Here is a 15,415-nt window from a genome sequence, read left to right as displayed (position 1 = left end):
TGCGCGCGCGACTGGGCCAGCCAATGTATATGACCTTGTTACTTTCAGAATTAAAAATAGCAACTAATCTGATTTTGTACTGGCCAATGCAAATTTAAAACCCCGGAACCAACCATAAACCCGTACTTACAAATTTTACTTTTAGACCAATAGCAAAACATTGGGGTTCCTCTAAACGCACACAGCTAAGTAAGTAATTAGTGCTATACGTTTTAATACAAAAAAATAATAATATAAAAATATGGAACAGATGCAATTGCAAATAAGTAGAGGAATAATTGGTTGATATTGTTTGACGGAATATTAATAATTTAATTTGCACACCAGGCGTCCCTTCTTCTTAAAACTGTTATAGCAGCAAAAGATGTGAGCTTTTTTGCTTGTTAGAAGCGGCACCAATGCACCATCTGAATACCCCACCTACATCCCCCACCCCCTCCATTCCATGCCCTTATTAGAAACACAATACAACATTCCTACATTTGCCTACATTTTGCACTATTGCACTTTAACCCGTCGTTAACATTTTCATAAATGTTCTGAGTGAACAAATATATTAGTTTTTATTTGTTTATTTTGTGTAGGTGTGGCGACTAAACATCATTTAGCTCGCTATATGGATGATGATACTGAGAGTATAATGTTTCTAATTTTTGGAATTTTACTTTTGTATTATTATGTCGAATTGTCTGTATCTTTATATGGTTTTTTTTTATGCTATAAAAGATTTATGTATATTAATATGTATTTCTATGGTGTTAAATGCTGAAATAAAAGATTATTGATTGATATTGATTATACTGGTAGGCCTAACCTAGTCATGGAGAATTAGTTTAAACAAACTACTGTCAGTGTCCATTCTATAAATAGTTGTAGGGAATATCCCTATGTTGTTTGCCTTCCAACGATCTTAGTGATAATACAAGGAAATGTTAAATCAACATTAAACTACTTGGCTTAGCCGCATTACATGCCATTCGAAGTTAATGTGTTATTATGTGTACACTCGAAATGCGCCATTAAAAAAAATCAAAATCCATTATGTTGTAGCATGACTATGTTGTAGCATGATTATTTGTAGCATCATTATTTAATACCATGAATTCATTTACACTTATCTAACTTGCATACACTAAATATATTTAAAAGCTGAATAATTATGATTAAACTTTTTAAGATTTGATAGCATTTTATTGCAATACCTACTGTAGGCTATAAATACAAACTGGTACGGAAGAAATGAAGGGAAATGTGTTCTTTAGAAAAACTCGCTAAATCACTCCATTTTTACCATGTTTATTATGAGGAGTTCAACCTTACATTTTGTTGAGTAATACAATTATTCTTTTCCCTTAACACGTTGAAGGTTGTTTTTTTTTGGAAATTAATAGCAATAAAATTATAATGTATTACAAGTGTGTATAATGACACGTACGTCTTTTAGTGAAAGATGTTTGGCATACGTGATTTGTACTTTTAAACATTCGCACGTAATGGGACTCGAACCCATGACCTCCAGATCACAAAAAGTATGCACCTAATCTTTCCAATGTTTGAATTCCTACTAAAAACATGATTCAGTAAATTGCATAAAATCATGCATGGCGATTATAAGAATATATATCATGATTTGTTTAACTAAAAGTACGGCAGACAATCCATTGACCATTCTTAGAATAGATAAATGGATCTCTTTGTGGCGCGAAAACTGGAAATAATTTCTGTATGAAAGAATTAATATTGCGTTTTACACGGAACAATGTCTGTAAAACAACTTTCATTCATAAATGTATCCGTGTAATTCAATATCATAACAAGGACATACTAATACAATCTTAAGATTTCACTTTTGTGGTATAATTAAGCAGTAACTTCCGTGTCGTTCCATACACGAACAGCTTAGCCTGGAAGCAGTAGGCCTAAATATGCACAGGTTTATACAATGGCCGAAATGCGGGCCGAAATGTGTCTCAGTAATAATAATATGCATGTTAACATGGGAAATATCATGGACTGGATCATGTCCGGAGTAAGTATTAGTAACATAAATATAAGTACACGGAAGTAGGCCTAATAGTCTTTATATTTATAAGAACTGAAACTTTTTTTAAAGAAATGTAGGTCTAAATACAGTATAGTACTATATTGCAATTTGAAATTGTAGACACATTTTATTGACAAATGTTTAGAAATTGATATGAGGTGTAGCTCACTCATTTAAGTTACTGCAATGTACTGTATTTTGCTTAAGCTGCCCCTGCCCGGCATTTCATATCTTTGTTGTTTTGTTTTTGATTTATTTTTTAATACCCGGTATATTGTTTTGATTTCATGCTGGTCAAATAAATAAACGAAACACTAGGAAATGTAAGCATTAATGAAGTAAAACTATATAAAAAATGTTTAGAACATAATTGTATTACTGTTCTGACAAATGCGTTGGTACGTTGATAATTATGTGTACACATAATAATCAATAGCTGGTTTAAGGTTTAAATCTAATGTATCACTCATTTAATGTTACGTTACGTTTGGTTTGTTTTAGTGGTTTTGAGTGTTCGGGTAAGAATTGCTATCTGATATACCCTGTGAATGGGAGATGGAAATACAAGAAGCCAAATGGAGAAACGAGGGATGCAAGTATGTTCTTCACATTGCTTGGTTAAGATAAAAATAAAAAACAATAGAAACAATCAACTAGGTCAAAATAGCAGTATAATAATAGTGATAATATAAACAAAACCATAAAATTAATATCCGCGAAATGATGATATATTCATTGGATAAAATAATATAACAATTTCAATAAATGAGGCATGCCTTATTAAGTTGAATTATTCTTGGATTATAGTTATGTAATAATAAAACAAGTTCAAAGTTCAAAGTTGCAGGCACTAAAATATGAAATAACCTACCAACTGAAATTAAATATTCCCCAACAATATTGCTTCATTCAAAGCTAGATATCGATCTTATTTTTTTTTAAACAAAACTAAAAATGTGTTTTTCCTGATTTATTATTATTTATTATTATTTAAGACAGGACCACAATGCAAAACAGGTTTTATTTTACCGGATTGTGTAATCATGTATAAAGATGTTGTTAAATAAATAAATATTATATACGTCATTCAAATATGCAGAAACTTCTAAGTCAGTTACGTTTTTTGAGCAGGTGGAGATGTATATAACAACCTTAACCACTATAAATGTATAAAAGTGAGTAATAAAAAAGATCGTGTATTGACTTAAATGTGAACACAAATAAATATTCACAAAGTAAATATTACACAGTATTTAAGATAATCATTAGTAATACTGTACATTCGATATATACTTTATGTATCTTTTGCAGATGACGGACCCGCATACAATAACCCCAACTGCTATAAATTTATAAGAGTGAGCAAGAAAAGATCGTGTATTGATGCTCAACAGGAATGTGAAAGGTTTGGTGGAAACATCACTCTCATAAATAGTGTTGAGGAATACGATCAATTAACAGATAGCGTTTTAGATGTTCTTAGTGTCGGGTCGGGTAGTAAGTTTAATGTCCATGTGGAATCAGAACTAACCCTGAAGAAAAGGCTAAAGAAGGGATGCGCAATAATCGATGTGTATGATGGAATTTTGAATTCGCATGACGTAAACAGTGAAAACATGGACTGCTCAACAACTAATTTGATAAACACCATTATCTGTGAATCCACTGGTGAGTATAAAAACAATCTTCAAGAAAGTAGACAACTTAACCACCTACAAAATAATGTGTATGGCCTAAATGGATATTTACCGACATTTTGTGACAAATTAAATCATTATTAAACCGACAGCAGACACTATAAAAGTATAATTGACAAAAAACAAACAGAAAAACCACCAGACTAAACTCAGTCTATATGCGTTGGCTCGACAATGTTCCCAAAATGGGCTGTGCAGAGGGGCGGTATAAATTGATATTTTAAACGATCATATCTGTTTAAGGGCAGTGTTTATGATATCATAAAATAATGTGGATTGTTCCCACTCTACAGATATACATCCTGGACTATGCCCAGTTGGGTCACCAACGACCCCCAGATCAGTATCAACGACATCTTTGTTGAAAGCGTCATCAGTAACGTCGACAGGCGACTATACAGATTCATCAACGAATAACATAATATCTCAACCAAATGTATCTAAACAATCACGTACTAATTTAGTCGTTGCTATTTGTGTGCCGTTAGTCGTGGTTATAATCTTGATTGTAATCATTGCTTTCTTTCTCATTCGACGGAAAAAGAAACAACGACAGATGATACAAAAAGGTGCGTAAAGTTTGATACACATGGTAACATTTGTTAGTAATATTAACTAAAGAGGCGTAACTTTCTCTTATTGAATGGTTAGGTCTGATATTGTATTAATAATGTTTTCTTATCTTTCTTTCATTTTATGCTTTGTCTATTTATAATTTATGTGCTAAGTTTCAATTTTTTTAAAAGCTTAATACTTATTTAATTATTACAATTTTCTACCGTATTTTAAGTGTAAATTTCTTTGCAACTAAGACTACAATTATTGACGGTAAATTCTACGCTACTGAGGAGAATTAACAAACTATCAAGTGTTATGGAAAATAACATAATATTTTGCTCAAGAAATAAACCTGTTTAATTGTTGTTGTTTTTCGCTGGTTAACTTCACGTCACCTTTAACAGTTTACAAAATAACAAATAAACGTGTTATTAGTGTATGCATTTTTTAATTGGCCTAACTGTATTGGAATGGTAATCCTTGATCTGCTTTTTATGAAGGTTGATAGCTTTTCAAATTCCCATTTTTAGTACATTGCTTGTAAGCTTGTTCTCATATATTTTCTAACTGTTTTTGACCAAATGATTAAATAAAAAAAAAATATTTATATGTTTTCTTCCGATATATATTCTGGAATAATGCCAATTGCAATCAACATAATCCCAGATAAGCATCAGCAACGTCATATGATTTGTATCATTGTTTTTTAATTTATTTTCATATGGCAATGGAGCATTCATACCCACACACCCAGACAAGATAGCGTCACCACCAGAAACACTAGGCAATACATGTGAAACACATGGATGCTGCATTACCGAATATGGATATGATGAGCAATCTAGATACAATTGACCATAAAGATATGTACACTACTCGCATAAATGTGGTCGGATTGGCTATACATGTTGGTTTGGTTACAAAACTATACAGATGAGCAACTATGGTGGTCAATTTTAATTTGTTAATTTTATCTTTGTAGATTCTAAGGTTGACGGTAACTCTATTAAACAAGATAAACTCCAGACTGGTTCATATAAGCATGGTGCTGCTGTTCCATCAATTGACCAGAGTGAAATGTACCATGATACTGTCGTTAAAAATGAAGTGTATGGTTTGATTTCATAAAGATGTTGCACACATTAACTATCTGTATGTCCTAAGCCTAAATTTCATCATAAAATGCATTAGTGGCATGTTAGCTACAAAATCGTTACCTGAATAGGCCCTATCCTAAGTATTTTATATAAAATTTAATTATACTAATTTATATCAATTTTCATTGTAATTAAGTGCAAAGAGCAATGTAACAGTAACATACACATAATACGTATGATATTGATGTTTCTTTTGCTTGTGATTTTATTTATGTGTATTTAGGGATCTAACGAGAGTAAGTATTTTTAATTTAATTCCTTAAAAAGGTCGTTTATTCTATTGCTATTTTTAAAATAAATTTAAAATAAATGTCAATTAATAAATATAAATCATTTAATATTTAACTATAATAATTAATACCAGAAAAGTGCAGTAATGAGGTTGCTAATAATAGTCTGTGAATAATGATCAGGCAATGCTTATTATTTATAAAATTAATAACAGAAAAAGTGCAGTATTGACCTAGCTAAAAATAGTTTGTATATAATGTTATTCGGTGCTACTAAGCTTGAAAGCTTATCAGCTGAAAAGTTTAAATAAAATATATATTGAAGCACATCGTACCAAGTTTCTATGAAATATAAGCGTTTATTTATTATACTGTAGAATTTACTTCTTTTTTTTTCGAAACTGTCGATGATTTAATTTTGGACAGATGTGATTTTAACGGTCGACTAATACTCAACATTGATTAAATCTGCATTAAATGAAAACGACTACCACAAACATGCATTGACTGAAATGATAATTAAAATGCATCAACTAAATGCTTTCTACATCGACTGAGAATACACTGTACTAAATCTTCTTTGACAAAATGCATTGACTAAAATTGAACGACTCAACACAATCTACTAACATGTGCTGACTAAAATGCATTACTTAAAAATATGAGTAAATGAGAAAAACGAAGGATTCCTCCACAAAACAGTAAAACAGTTAATAGAAGGAAGAATTTGGTTTCTAGCGGTTGAAACATAAATATGATCCTGAAAAGAAATCATATTATATCTAAATTTAATTGAGTTATTAAGTACAATGCAGTACACTGAAAAATACGATATAATAATAACAAATTATATTTATACGACAATGACATACATTTTTAAACTGAATAGGATGTGCTTCATTGTTGTTCCTCAAAAATATTTCCATTTTTTTTTTCATTTCTTTACGCCTGACTCCACAAAAAAAAAACAAAAAAAATGCGAAAACAACAAATAAATAAAAAAAATAAAATAAAAAAACCAACAATTCAAGAATTTCACAGGGAATCGATAGGTTTGTTTGACGACCATTAGTTAATGGTGAAAATGGATAACGAACAAGCATTCAAAGTAAGTAATATACTTTGTAAGAATTTTTCCAAAATACGCAGTACCGTAACTAAATCTATCCAATGTTTAGTCTGATGGCAAACTGCTAAAATAAGCGGTAAAATACAAAGCTATGTTAATAAGCGCACACCGTTTACTTTTTAGTCGCGTGCTCGCGACTCTACAGCTCACTATGTCGGTCGGTTGATCGGTTGGTCGGTCGGTCGGTCGGTAAACAATAACTAAAATGTGTGCATGCGACTGCAGCCATGTATATGGCCTTGCTGAAATTGCTTTCAATCTTAGATGCAATAGCGAAGTTTGTCCTACTGCAATCTTTTCATGTTGACTCATTAAACTAATAATAAATTATATATTATAATTATTACATAATGATATTATTATATTTAGCCTATGTTCCATAAAAGACAACTTTAAAAAAATGTTTTAATTTCCTTATTTAATATATTTCATACTTTCATGCAGATTATGATATATCGAAAGACAATTACCGTACTGTAATAACATTAAAACTAACCAATATGGGTCAGCAAAGTAGGCTATAACATAGACCCCAAAATTAAGGAATCAACTTGCTAGAAGTATAAGAGAGAGAGTAAAAATATATCATGTTTAAAAAACAATTACTAATATAAACAAATATATTTGTGAAAATAGGCATTCATAATTAAACTGTATTCCCCAGGCTAAAATGATCTTAAGCCCGGAAGTACAAATACGAATATATTATTTCTATGGTTTGAGTTCGTGGTAAATAGTAATTTCCGTGTTATTCCATACATTCATCGACCCTGAAAGCAACACCACCATGCATAGGGTTATACAATGGCTAAAATGTGTTTCAGTAGTAATATGCATGTTAAAATGGAAAGTAGCAGAGGCTGCACAATGTCCTGAGTAAGTAATGTATTCATTGTTCCTTACATAAGTATGATAAAAACACTAACTATCGAATTGTTTAATATCGCATACAGTGATGTCTTCAAATTTAATAGAACGGCGGAATTTACTGTCACCAGTGGTAGATCTATCAGTAGGCCTAAGCATAATGTGTATTCATATATAGTATGTTGTATTCACAGCACGGACGGTATAAAAACAAACGATGAACAATATTTTGTTATTCTAGTGTTATTCCAGCATCACCTAATACATACTCTCCTCCTCTTCTACATAATCTGATTGATTAAATTCTAAATGCTAATCGTATTATTATAATATTTTTACACATTTTACGCCCTCTATGGGCCCGCTTTCAGACGTTTGTTTTTAGTTACCCGGTAATTTGGTGACCTACTATCCCACCAAAGTTAACGATAATTGGCCCCTGAATTTGAAATAAATTCATTCAACTGAATCACTGACTCTTAAGGTCAATAGTCAATCACCATTATTTGACAGCTTTAATTTAATCAAAATAGGCCTATAACAGATAGTAGCCGATATAATTAAAAAACTACTATTAAAAAATTACTATACTACTGTACCTGTATGTATTATTAATATGTATGAAAGTAACCCTCGTAATACGTATTTGAAGATTTAATGAAATACTATAGCAGTAGAAAATTAAAAACCGTAAGCCACATAAATAAAACACAACTAGTTTTAACACTACAAAATAGTGTTGGGACATGATTCAATGGAGGAAATACGTTTCTTTGACACTTTTTAATTGTGCTACATTATAAATCTTTTATTTTTAATTATTAATTATCGTTGTTTTTTATGTTGCGTAACTCTGTTAAATAAAGTAAAATAAAATTTAATTAGTGCATAATGCTGTATAGAGAATAGATAAGCAAAATGAGAACATATTATTGAGGCGCATCCCGTCAACACTAACGAGGTCGACCTCGTCAACACATGTTTCGTTTCACGGCGCTGTCATCCGTTTAGTTTTTTTGAATTATTATCTGTTATACTTTTGTGTTATAGTGGTTTTAATTGTTCAGGTGTGGATAAGTGCTACCTTATATACCCTGAAAATGGAGAGTGGAAATACCAAGATCCAGAAGAAACAACGTATGATACAGGTTAAACAATTGTTTGTATTTGGATTACAGTGTAGCTTTTTTTATATAAATATATATGTTTAAAAAAAATTAATAATAATTATTATTTTAACATATTGTTACATCATTGATCTTAATAATTATTAAAACCGTGAGGAACGTCTAACACAAAATACTTTTATTACTAGTAATAGTATATTAAGTAATAATAATTTAAAAAAGTATAATAAATGTATAATTTTAGTATTAATGTTATTCTAATATCAAAATATTGTTTCATATATCAATTATAATTACTTGTTTGCATAGCTATCCCCATTATTGGGGACATTTCGCCGTCATTGACATTATGTTGACATAGCACAACAATGAGAGACATTAATTTTGATGAGAAGGTCATGGAACACTAATTAATTTTAAAAACAACAATGTTTGAGACAGTGTTATTAGTGAAATATTTATTTGTATAATTTAATAATAGACAAATGTTTACAAAAGTAATGACCAGTAAATAGTGATTGTGATCAGACATCAAATTATTTGATACCATAATAAATATAAATATTATTTGAATATCTAAATCAAACAAATGTTCAAAAAGTGTTTCAATTCAATTCAATATTTTCGTCCAACAGACAAAAAGGTAAAAAAAAAAAAACAGTAATGACAGATTGAGAACGAGTCATGTAAGTAATAAATTATACTCGTGAAATTGAATACTAATTATGTTCTTACATTCACTATGTCATCATCAGTACAATTGATTTATCCTTTGCAGGCGAATCCGTATACAGCCACCCCAACTGCTATAAATTTATAAAAGTGGACAATAAACAAAGATCATGTGATGATGCTCAACGTGAATGTGAAATGATTGGCGGGAACATTACTGTCATAAATAGCGACGAGGAATACAAACAATTAACAGATCAAGTTTTACATGTTCTTAGTGCCCCGTCTAGTAGTAAGTTTAATGTCCATGTAGAATCAGGAATAGGTCTACGCCTACCCAAGAGAAATCTTAACAAGGGATGCGCAATAATCGATGTGAATGATGGTGCTTTCTCTTCAAATACCAAAGACAGTGAAAACATGGACTGTTCAGCAACTGATGACGTAAACACCATTATATGTGAATCTACTGGTGAGTATTAACAATATTTAAATACACTGAGTACACATAATACATAACCAATGGCATATCATTTGTACAAGCCTCCCGTGTAGTCTATTCGAGGCAATGAAAAAAATCCTCTTAAAATAATTAACAAACCTGGCACTATGAGTTTATGGTATTGGTATAGGATTTATTTCTATTATTAAATAAATAACACTAATAACACAGTATGGCAACAATATAGGAATTTTCTATTAAATTTTGATTGTCTGTGATAAAAATTGATTGCAGACAATCAAAATTTAATTGTAAATTATTATATTGTGACAACCGTTCCGTCAGTACTTTTATCAAATTGAAGATCACATTGTAAAATGTGTGTTTTGATGTATTCATTAAATGCCGATGGTAATGTCCAGTACAAAAAAAGAGTAAAACAAGTCAGAAACTATATCTATTATGCATTAAATTATTATTTTTTTTAAGTATTATTTGAAATATTGTTGACGTATAGAAATCAAATACGCCTGCAGAAAATCAGTATTTATAATAAAATAATAAAGTTTGAAATTCAAGCCTCTCAAATACATTACATCTCAATAGAAAAGTTGCAGAATGGCAACAGGACAATGATAGCACATGTCCATTATGTATAATAAAGGATCCGAAGATCTAATTCACTTCGTGTTTATGTGTAAATGTCTGAATGCTATCAGAGCCAGTTTAGTTTAATAGTTTTAATAGAGTTATTAATCTCGAAAGTGCCTTGGTCTCATAATGTTTTGTTTAATTATTGGTCTCTTTTTTTTTATTTATGGTGATTTAGTTTTCAATTTAATTCTTGGCAACTCTAACTACTTTAATAATTACCCGAAGTTTAATCTTCTGTATGATATATTTTTATATTTCTGTAAAAGTTATATTAAAAAGACATAGCTTTTACGTTATTTACTGTAAATGTTCAATATATTATATTTTTCTTGTTTATTTTGATTGTATTGTTTTATAACGTTTTAATTTTTATATTTAGGATGTACTATCATTTGGTTTGTGCCGCGTTGTAAAAGCGTTAATCCAAATAAAGTTATTATTATTATAATCAAAAAAACAATAATGGATTGTCGATTCTCTTCTATCTACTTTTGGCTATTAACCATTAAGTAATTTGTGTGTTTTTCATCTTCTAAAACCGGACGGTTGTCCAGTGGAAATGTATATATAGCTTGGTCTATAATTGATATAATACTTTGATCTTTCGTTTATAAATTATTTTTACAAATGGAATCTAGTAGGCCTAATTGAATTGCATCACATAGAAGCTGTGATATAATTCCTGTTTTGTTTGATTTAGCATTATTAATATCATTAGATCATAATTTTATTTAACTGCTATTCTTAAAGATGAAAAAATAATTTTTTAACGTTTTTTGTTTGTATACTCCATTTTAATATAACATAATAGTTATCCACTTTGAGCAAAAATTGGATCTGAAAAAAATTTACCTGGAAAACTTTCTTCAAAGCAAGAAATACTCAAATTGGCTTCCAACCAATTATTTATTTGTTGAATTTAACCATTTATTATGTTATTTTACAAGTGAAAACATTATTTTTTTCCGTTTTTTTTCTACGAAAGTGAAAGTGTTTATGAAAACTACAAAATAACCTATTCAAAGTCTGATTTAAATAATCTTCATATATAATCTTTAATACATTTGCAATTAAATTCAAAGTTTCATCTGAGAAAATATAATATATTTGAAATTTCTACAGATATATCTCCTGAAATATGCCCACTACCGGCCACAGCAATAACCTCCGTGTCAGAATTACTGGAAACGTCATCAGTAACATCGACAGGCGGCTATACAGATTCATCAACGAATAACATAATATCTCAACCAAATGCATCTGAACAATCAAGTACTAATTTAGTGGTTGCTATTTGTGTGCCATTAGTCGTGGTTATAATCTTGATTGTAATCATTGCTTTCTTTCTCATTCGACGGAAAAAGAAAAAACGACAGATGGTACATAAAGGTGCGTGAAGTTTGATACACAGGGTAACATTTTGTTAGTAATGTTAGAAAGGTGTAACTTTCTCTTCTAGTATGGTTAGGTCTGATATCCTTTATTTTTCATTTTATGCTATTTTATGTCTATTAATATTTTATGTTCTAAGTTTTTTAAAGATAAATTGTTACAATTTTCTACCGATATATTTCCTGGAATATGTCCCTTCTTTGCCATCGCCAGAAACCTAGATAAACAGCAACCGTGCTTTTTAAAGTTTTTCAATCATATCCTTTATTTATGTTTGTTGTTTATTTTAGCAGGTTTTTCATATGGTGATGGAGTACTTATCCCCACACTCTCAGACGAGATAGCGTCCCCACCAGAAACACCAATGAACGCTGCTCTTTTTAAAGACACAGAACATACCCAACATGACATGGAAGAAACCACGTCCTCACCAGCAAATCTAAACAATGTGGCAATGGCCCTCTATGCCGTACCAAATAAAAAGAAACGGAAGGATCAAGATTCTAGCGAAGCTTACGATTCGTTAACTGCTTCGGACATGCCACCGGATAAAGCAACAGATAATAATGGTGACGTAACGTATGCGAACACAGACGAACAGCAGACTGGCGGTGAGATGTACGATTGCATAAATGCTGCCGAAATGGACTCGGGAAAGGAAAAGCATAATAACGAGATCAAAACATATGAAAACACAACAACAGAAGCTTATTACGCTAATTCTACCAACATGCAGTCGACAACAGATACAAACACTGACGAAAAACCCGATGGTGACATTTACAGTGCGGTCAATGAAGAAGCTCAGAATAATGACTCCGGCAATGAATATGGAAAGCTGGACATAGATACTTCACCACAAAATGACGGCATGTACTCTTACGTGGACACATCGATAAACACGTCACCAGAAGATTCTACGTATGATCGGCTTCAACGTAATAAATAATAAACTTGTAACATAGTAACTGACTGTACTCTTTTAAACATGTTCAAATATTTTACTTCAAAAGAAGATATTCCATAAATTACTTGCTTAATTTATTTATGAGATTGATCAGTTTCATCTAATTTTTAAGATACAGTATATAATAATTAAGATCAATCCAAATCATAAAAACAATGATGTTATTTTGATATGTAAATACACAACGTAATTAAACCAAAGATATAGCAGCAAGGATTAGTAGTAGCATAGACTGATACGAGTATGGGTGCATATCTTAGGGAGGTGGAACTATGTTGGTTTATGGTGGAACTATGTTTAGAAATTTCCGGGGCTGGAAGCAGAATGAACAAATGAAACTGTACTTGATGACAGGAAATTGTATCTTACACTAAAAAAAGAGAAAAGATCAAACGCGACTCTATAGCTCACTATGTCGGTCGGTCGGTCGGTCGGTAGGTAAACACTAACTCAAATTTGCGCGCGCGACTGGGCCAGCCAATGTATATGACCTTGTAACTTTCAGAATTAAAAATAGCAACTAATCTGATTTTGTACTGGCCAATGCAAATTTAAAACCCCGGAACCAACCATAAACCTGTACTTACAAATTTTACTTTTAGACCAATAGCAAAACATTGGAGTTCGTCTAAACGCACACAGCTAAGTAAGTAAGCAGTGCTATGTTTCCTTAATACAAAATAATAATAATAATAATAACACTATTATTAATAATAATAAAAACAAAAAAATATGGAACAGATTGGACTAATTGGCTAATTATTGGAATATTTTTAATTTAATTTGCACAACTGGTGTTGTCGTCCCTTCTTCTTAAACTGTTGTAACAGCAAAAGGGGTGACTTTTGTTTTGCTTGTCAGAAGCGGCATACACCATTGCATACACCACCTACAGCCCCCCCCCCCCAACTCTTTCCCACCCCACGCCCTAATATTAGAAGTAGACAATGGAACATTCCTAAACTACGCAAAGCACACTATGATGGAGATTTTAATTGAAAACCTTTTCTATTGCCTACATAACGTTTTTCCTTGTCTGGAAATCGCGTTTCCATATTATCAGTAAATATAGATGAAGATCTTAGCTATTGCACTTTAACCCGTCGTTAACATTTTGTATAAAACAGTTCTGATTAGCTTTTATTTGTATATCATTTGTCTAGGTGTGGCGACTAAACATCATTTTGCTACGCTATATTACATGGATGATGATACTGAGAGTATAATATTTCTAATACTTGGAATTTTACTTTTGTATAATTATGTCTGTATCTTTATATGACTTTATATGTTTTTTTATGCTATAAAATATTTATGTATATTAATATGTATTTCTATGGTGTTAAATGCTGAAATAAAAGATTATTGAGTGATATTGATTATACTGGTAGGCCTAACTAGTAATGAAGAATTAGTTTAAACAAACTACTGTCAGTGTCCATTCTATAAATAGTTGTAGGGAATATCCCTATGTTGTTTGCCTTCCAACGATCTTAGTGATAATACAAGGAAATGTTAAATCAACATTAAACTACTTGGCTTAGCCGCATTACATGCCATTCGAAGTTAATGTGTTATTATGTGTACACTCGAAATGCGCCATTAAAAAAAATCAAAATCCATTATGTTGTAGCATGACTATGTTGTAGCATGACTATGTTGTAGCATGATTATTTGTAGCATCATTATTTAATACCATGAATTTATTTACACTTATCTAACTTGCATAAACTAACATTCAAAAGCTGAATAACTATGGTTACACTTTTTAAGATTTGATAGACATAGACATAGACATCGCTTTATTCATCCATAGATTTGGAAATTATAGATAGCATTTTAGTGCAATACCTAGTGTAAAATACAAACTGGTACGGAAGAAATGGATGGAAATGTATTCTTTAGAAAAACTCGCTAAATCACTTCATTTTTACCATGTTTATTATGAGGAATAGTTAAACCTTATATCAATAACTATACAGTGCATTTGGTTGAGTAATACAATATTCTTTGACAAATTTATTATGTATAATATTTATCTTAGCTCGTCATTGAAGGTTGTTTTTATTTCTATTTGGAAATTAATACATTTATGATGTATTACAAGTAAGTATAAGAATGAACTTTTAGCTAGTGACACGTAGGCCTACCTCTTTAGTGAAAGATGTTTAATGCTAAACGTGATTGTACTTTTAAATATTTGCACGTAATGGGACGCGAATCCATGACCTTCAATGTTTGAATTCCTACTAAAAACATGATTCAGTAAATTTTATAAAATCATGCATGGCGATTTAAGAATATATACCATGATTTGTTTAAAGATGTATTGTCCCTTGAAACACAAAAAAATGAAGGTCAAAATATTCTAAATTTAAATTGGCCATATCCAAGTAATATTAAAGTTATTCACTTTAATTCGAAAATTCGAGCCAAAAACAACAAGTTTACGTAATTAACAGGTACATTGATTTGCCGA

At 30.8% G+C, this 15,415-nt stretch overlaps 2 protein-coding genes across 2 annotated transcripts; both read left to right on the top strand.

Moving 5' to 3' along the window:
- The first annotated feature begins 1,933 nt into the window (after positions 1-1,933).
- On the top strand, positions 1,934-5,951 carry LOC140052273 (uncharacterized). The gene is made up of 5 exons (XM_072097745.1): positions 1,934-2,029; positions 2,546-2,640; positions 3,356-3,712; positions 4,035-4,310; positions 5,282-5,951. Exons 1-5 carry the CDS (start codon positions 1,989-1,991, stop codon positions 5,425-5,427), a joined length of 915 nt encoding a protein of 304 aa, XP_071953846.1. The 5' UTR covers positions 1,934-1,988; the 3' UTR covers positions 5,428-5,951.
- A 1,644-nt stretch (positions 5,952-7,595) lies between these two features.
- On the top strand, positions 7,596-15,308 carry LOC140051365 (uncharacterized). Its single transcript, XM_072096557.1, has 5 exons — positions 7,596-7,691; positions 8,733-8,830; positions 9,588-9,953; positions 11,700-11,966; positions 12,263-15,308. Exons 1-5 carry the CDS (start codon positions 7,603-7,605, stop codon positions 12,916-12,918), a joined length of 1,476 nt encoding a protein of 491 aa, XP_071952658.1. The 5' UTR covers positions 7,596-7,602; the 3' UTR covers positions 12,919-15,308.
- Positions 15,309-15,415: the final 107 nt, after the last annotated feature.

This window comes from Antedon mediterranea, chromosome 6, assembly GCF_964355755.1.
Source record: "Antedon mediterranea chromosome 6, ecAntMedi1.1, whole genome shotgun sequence".
Lineage (NCBI taxonomy): Eukaryota > Metazoa > Echinodermata > Crinoidea > Comatulida > Antedonidae > Antedon > Antedon mediterranea.
Note: the sequence above shows the minus strand (reverse complement) of the source record. Positions and strands in the feature narration are given on the sequence as shown.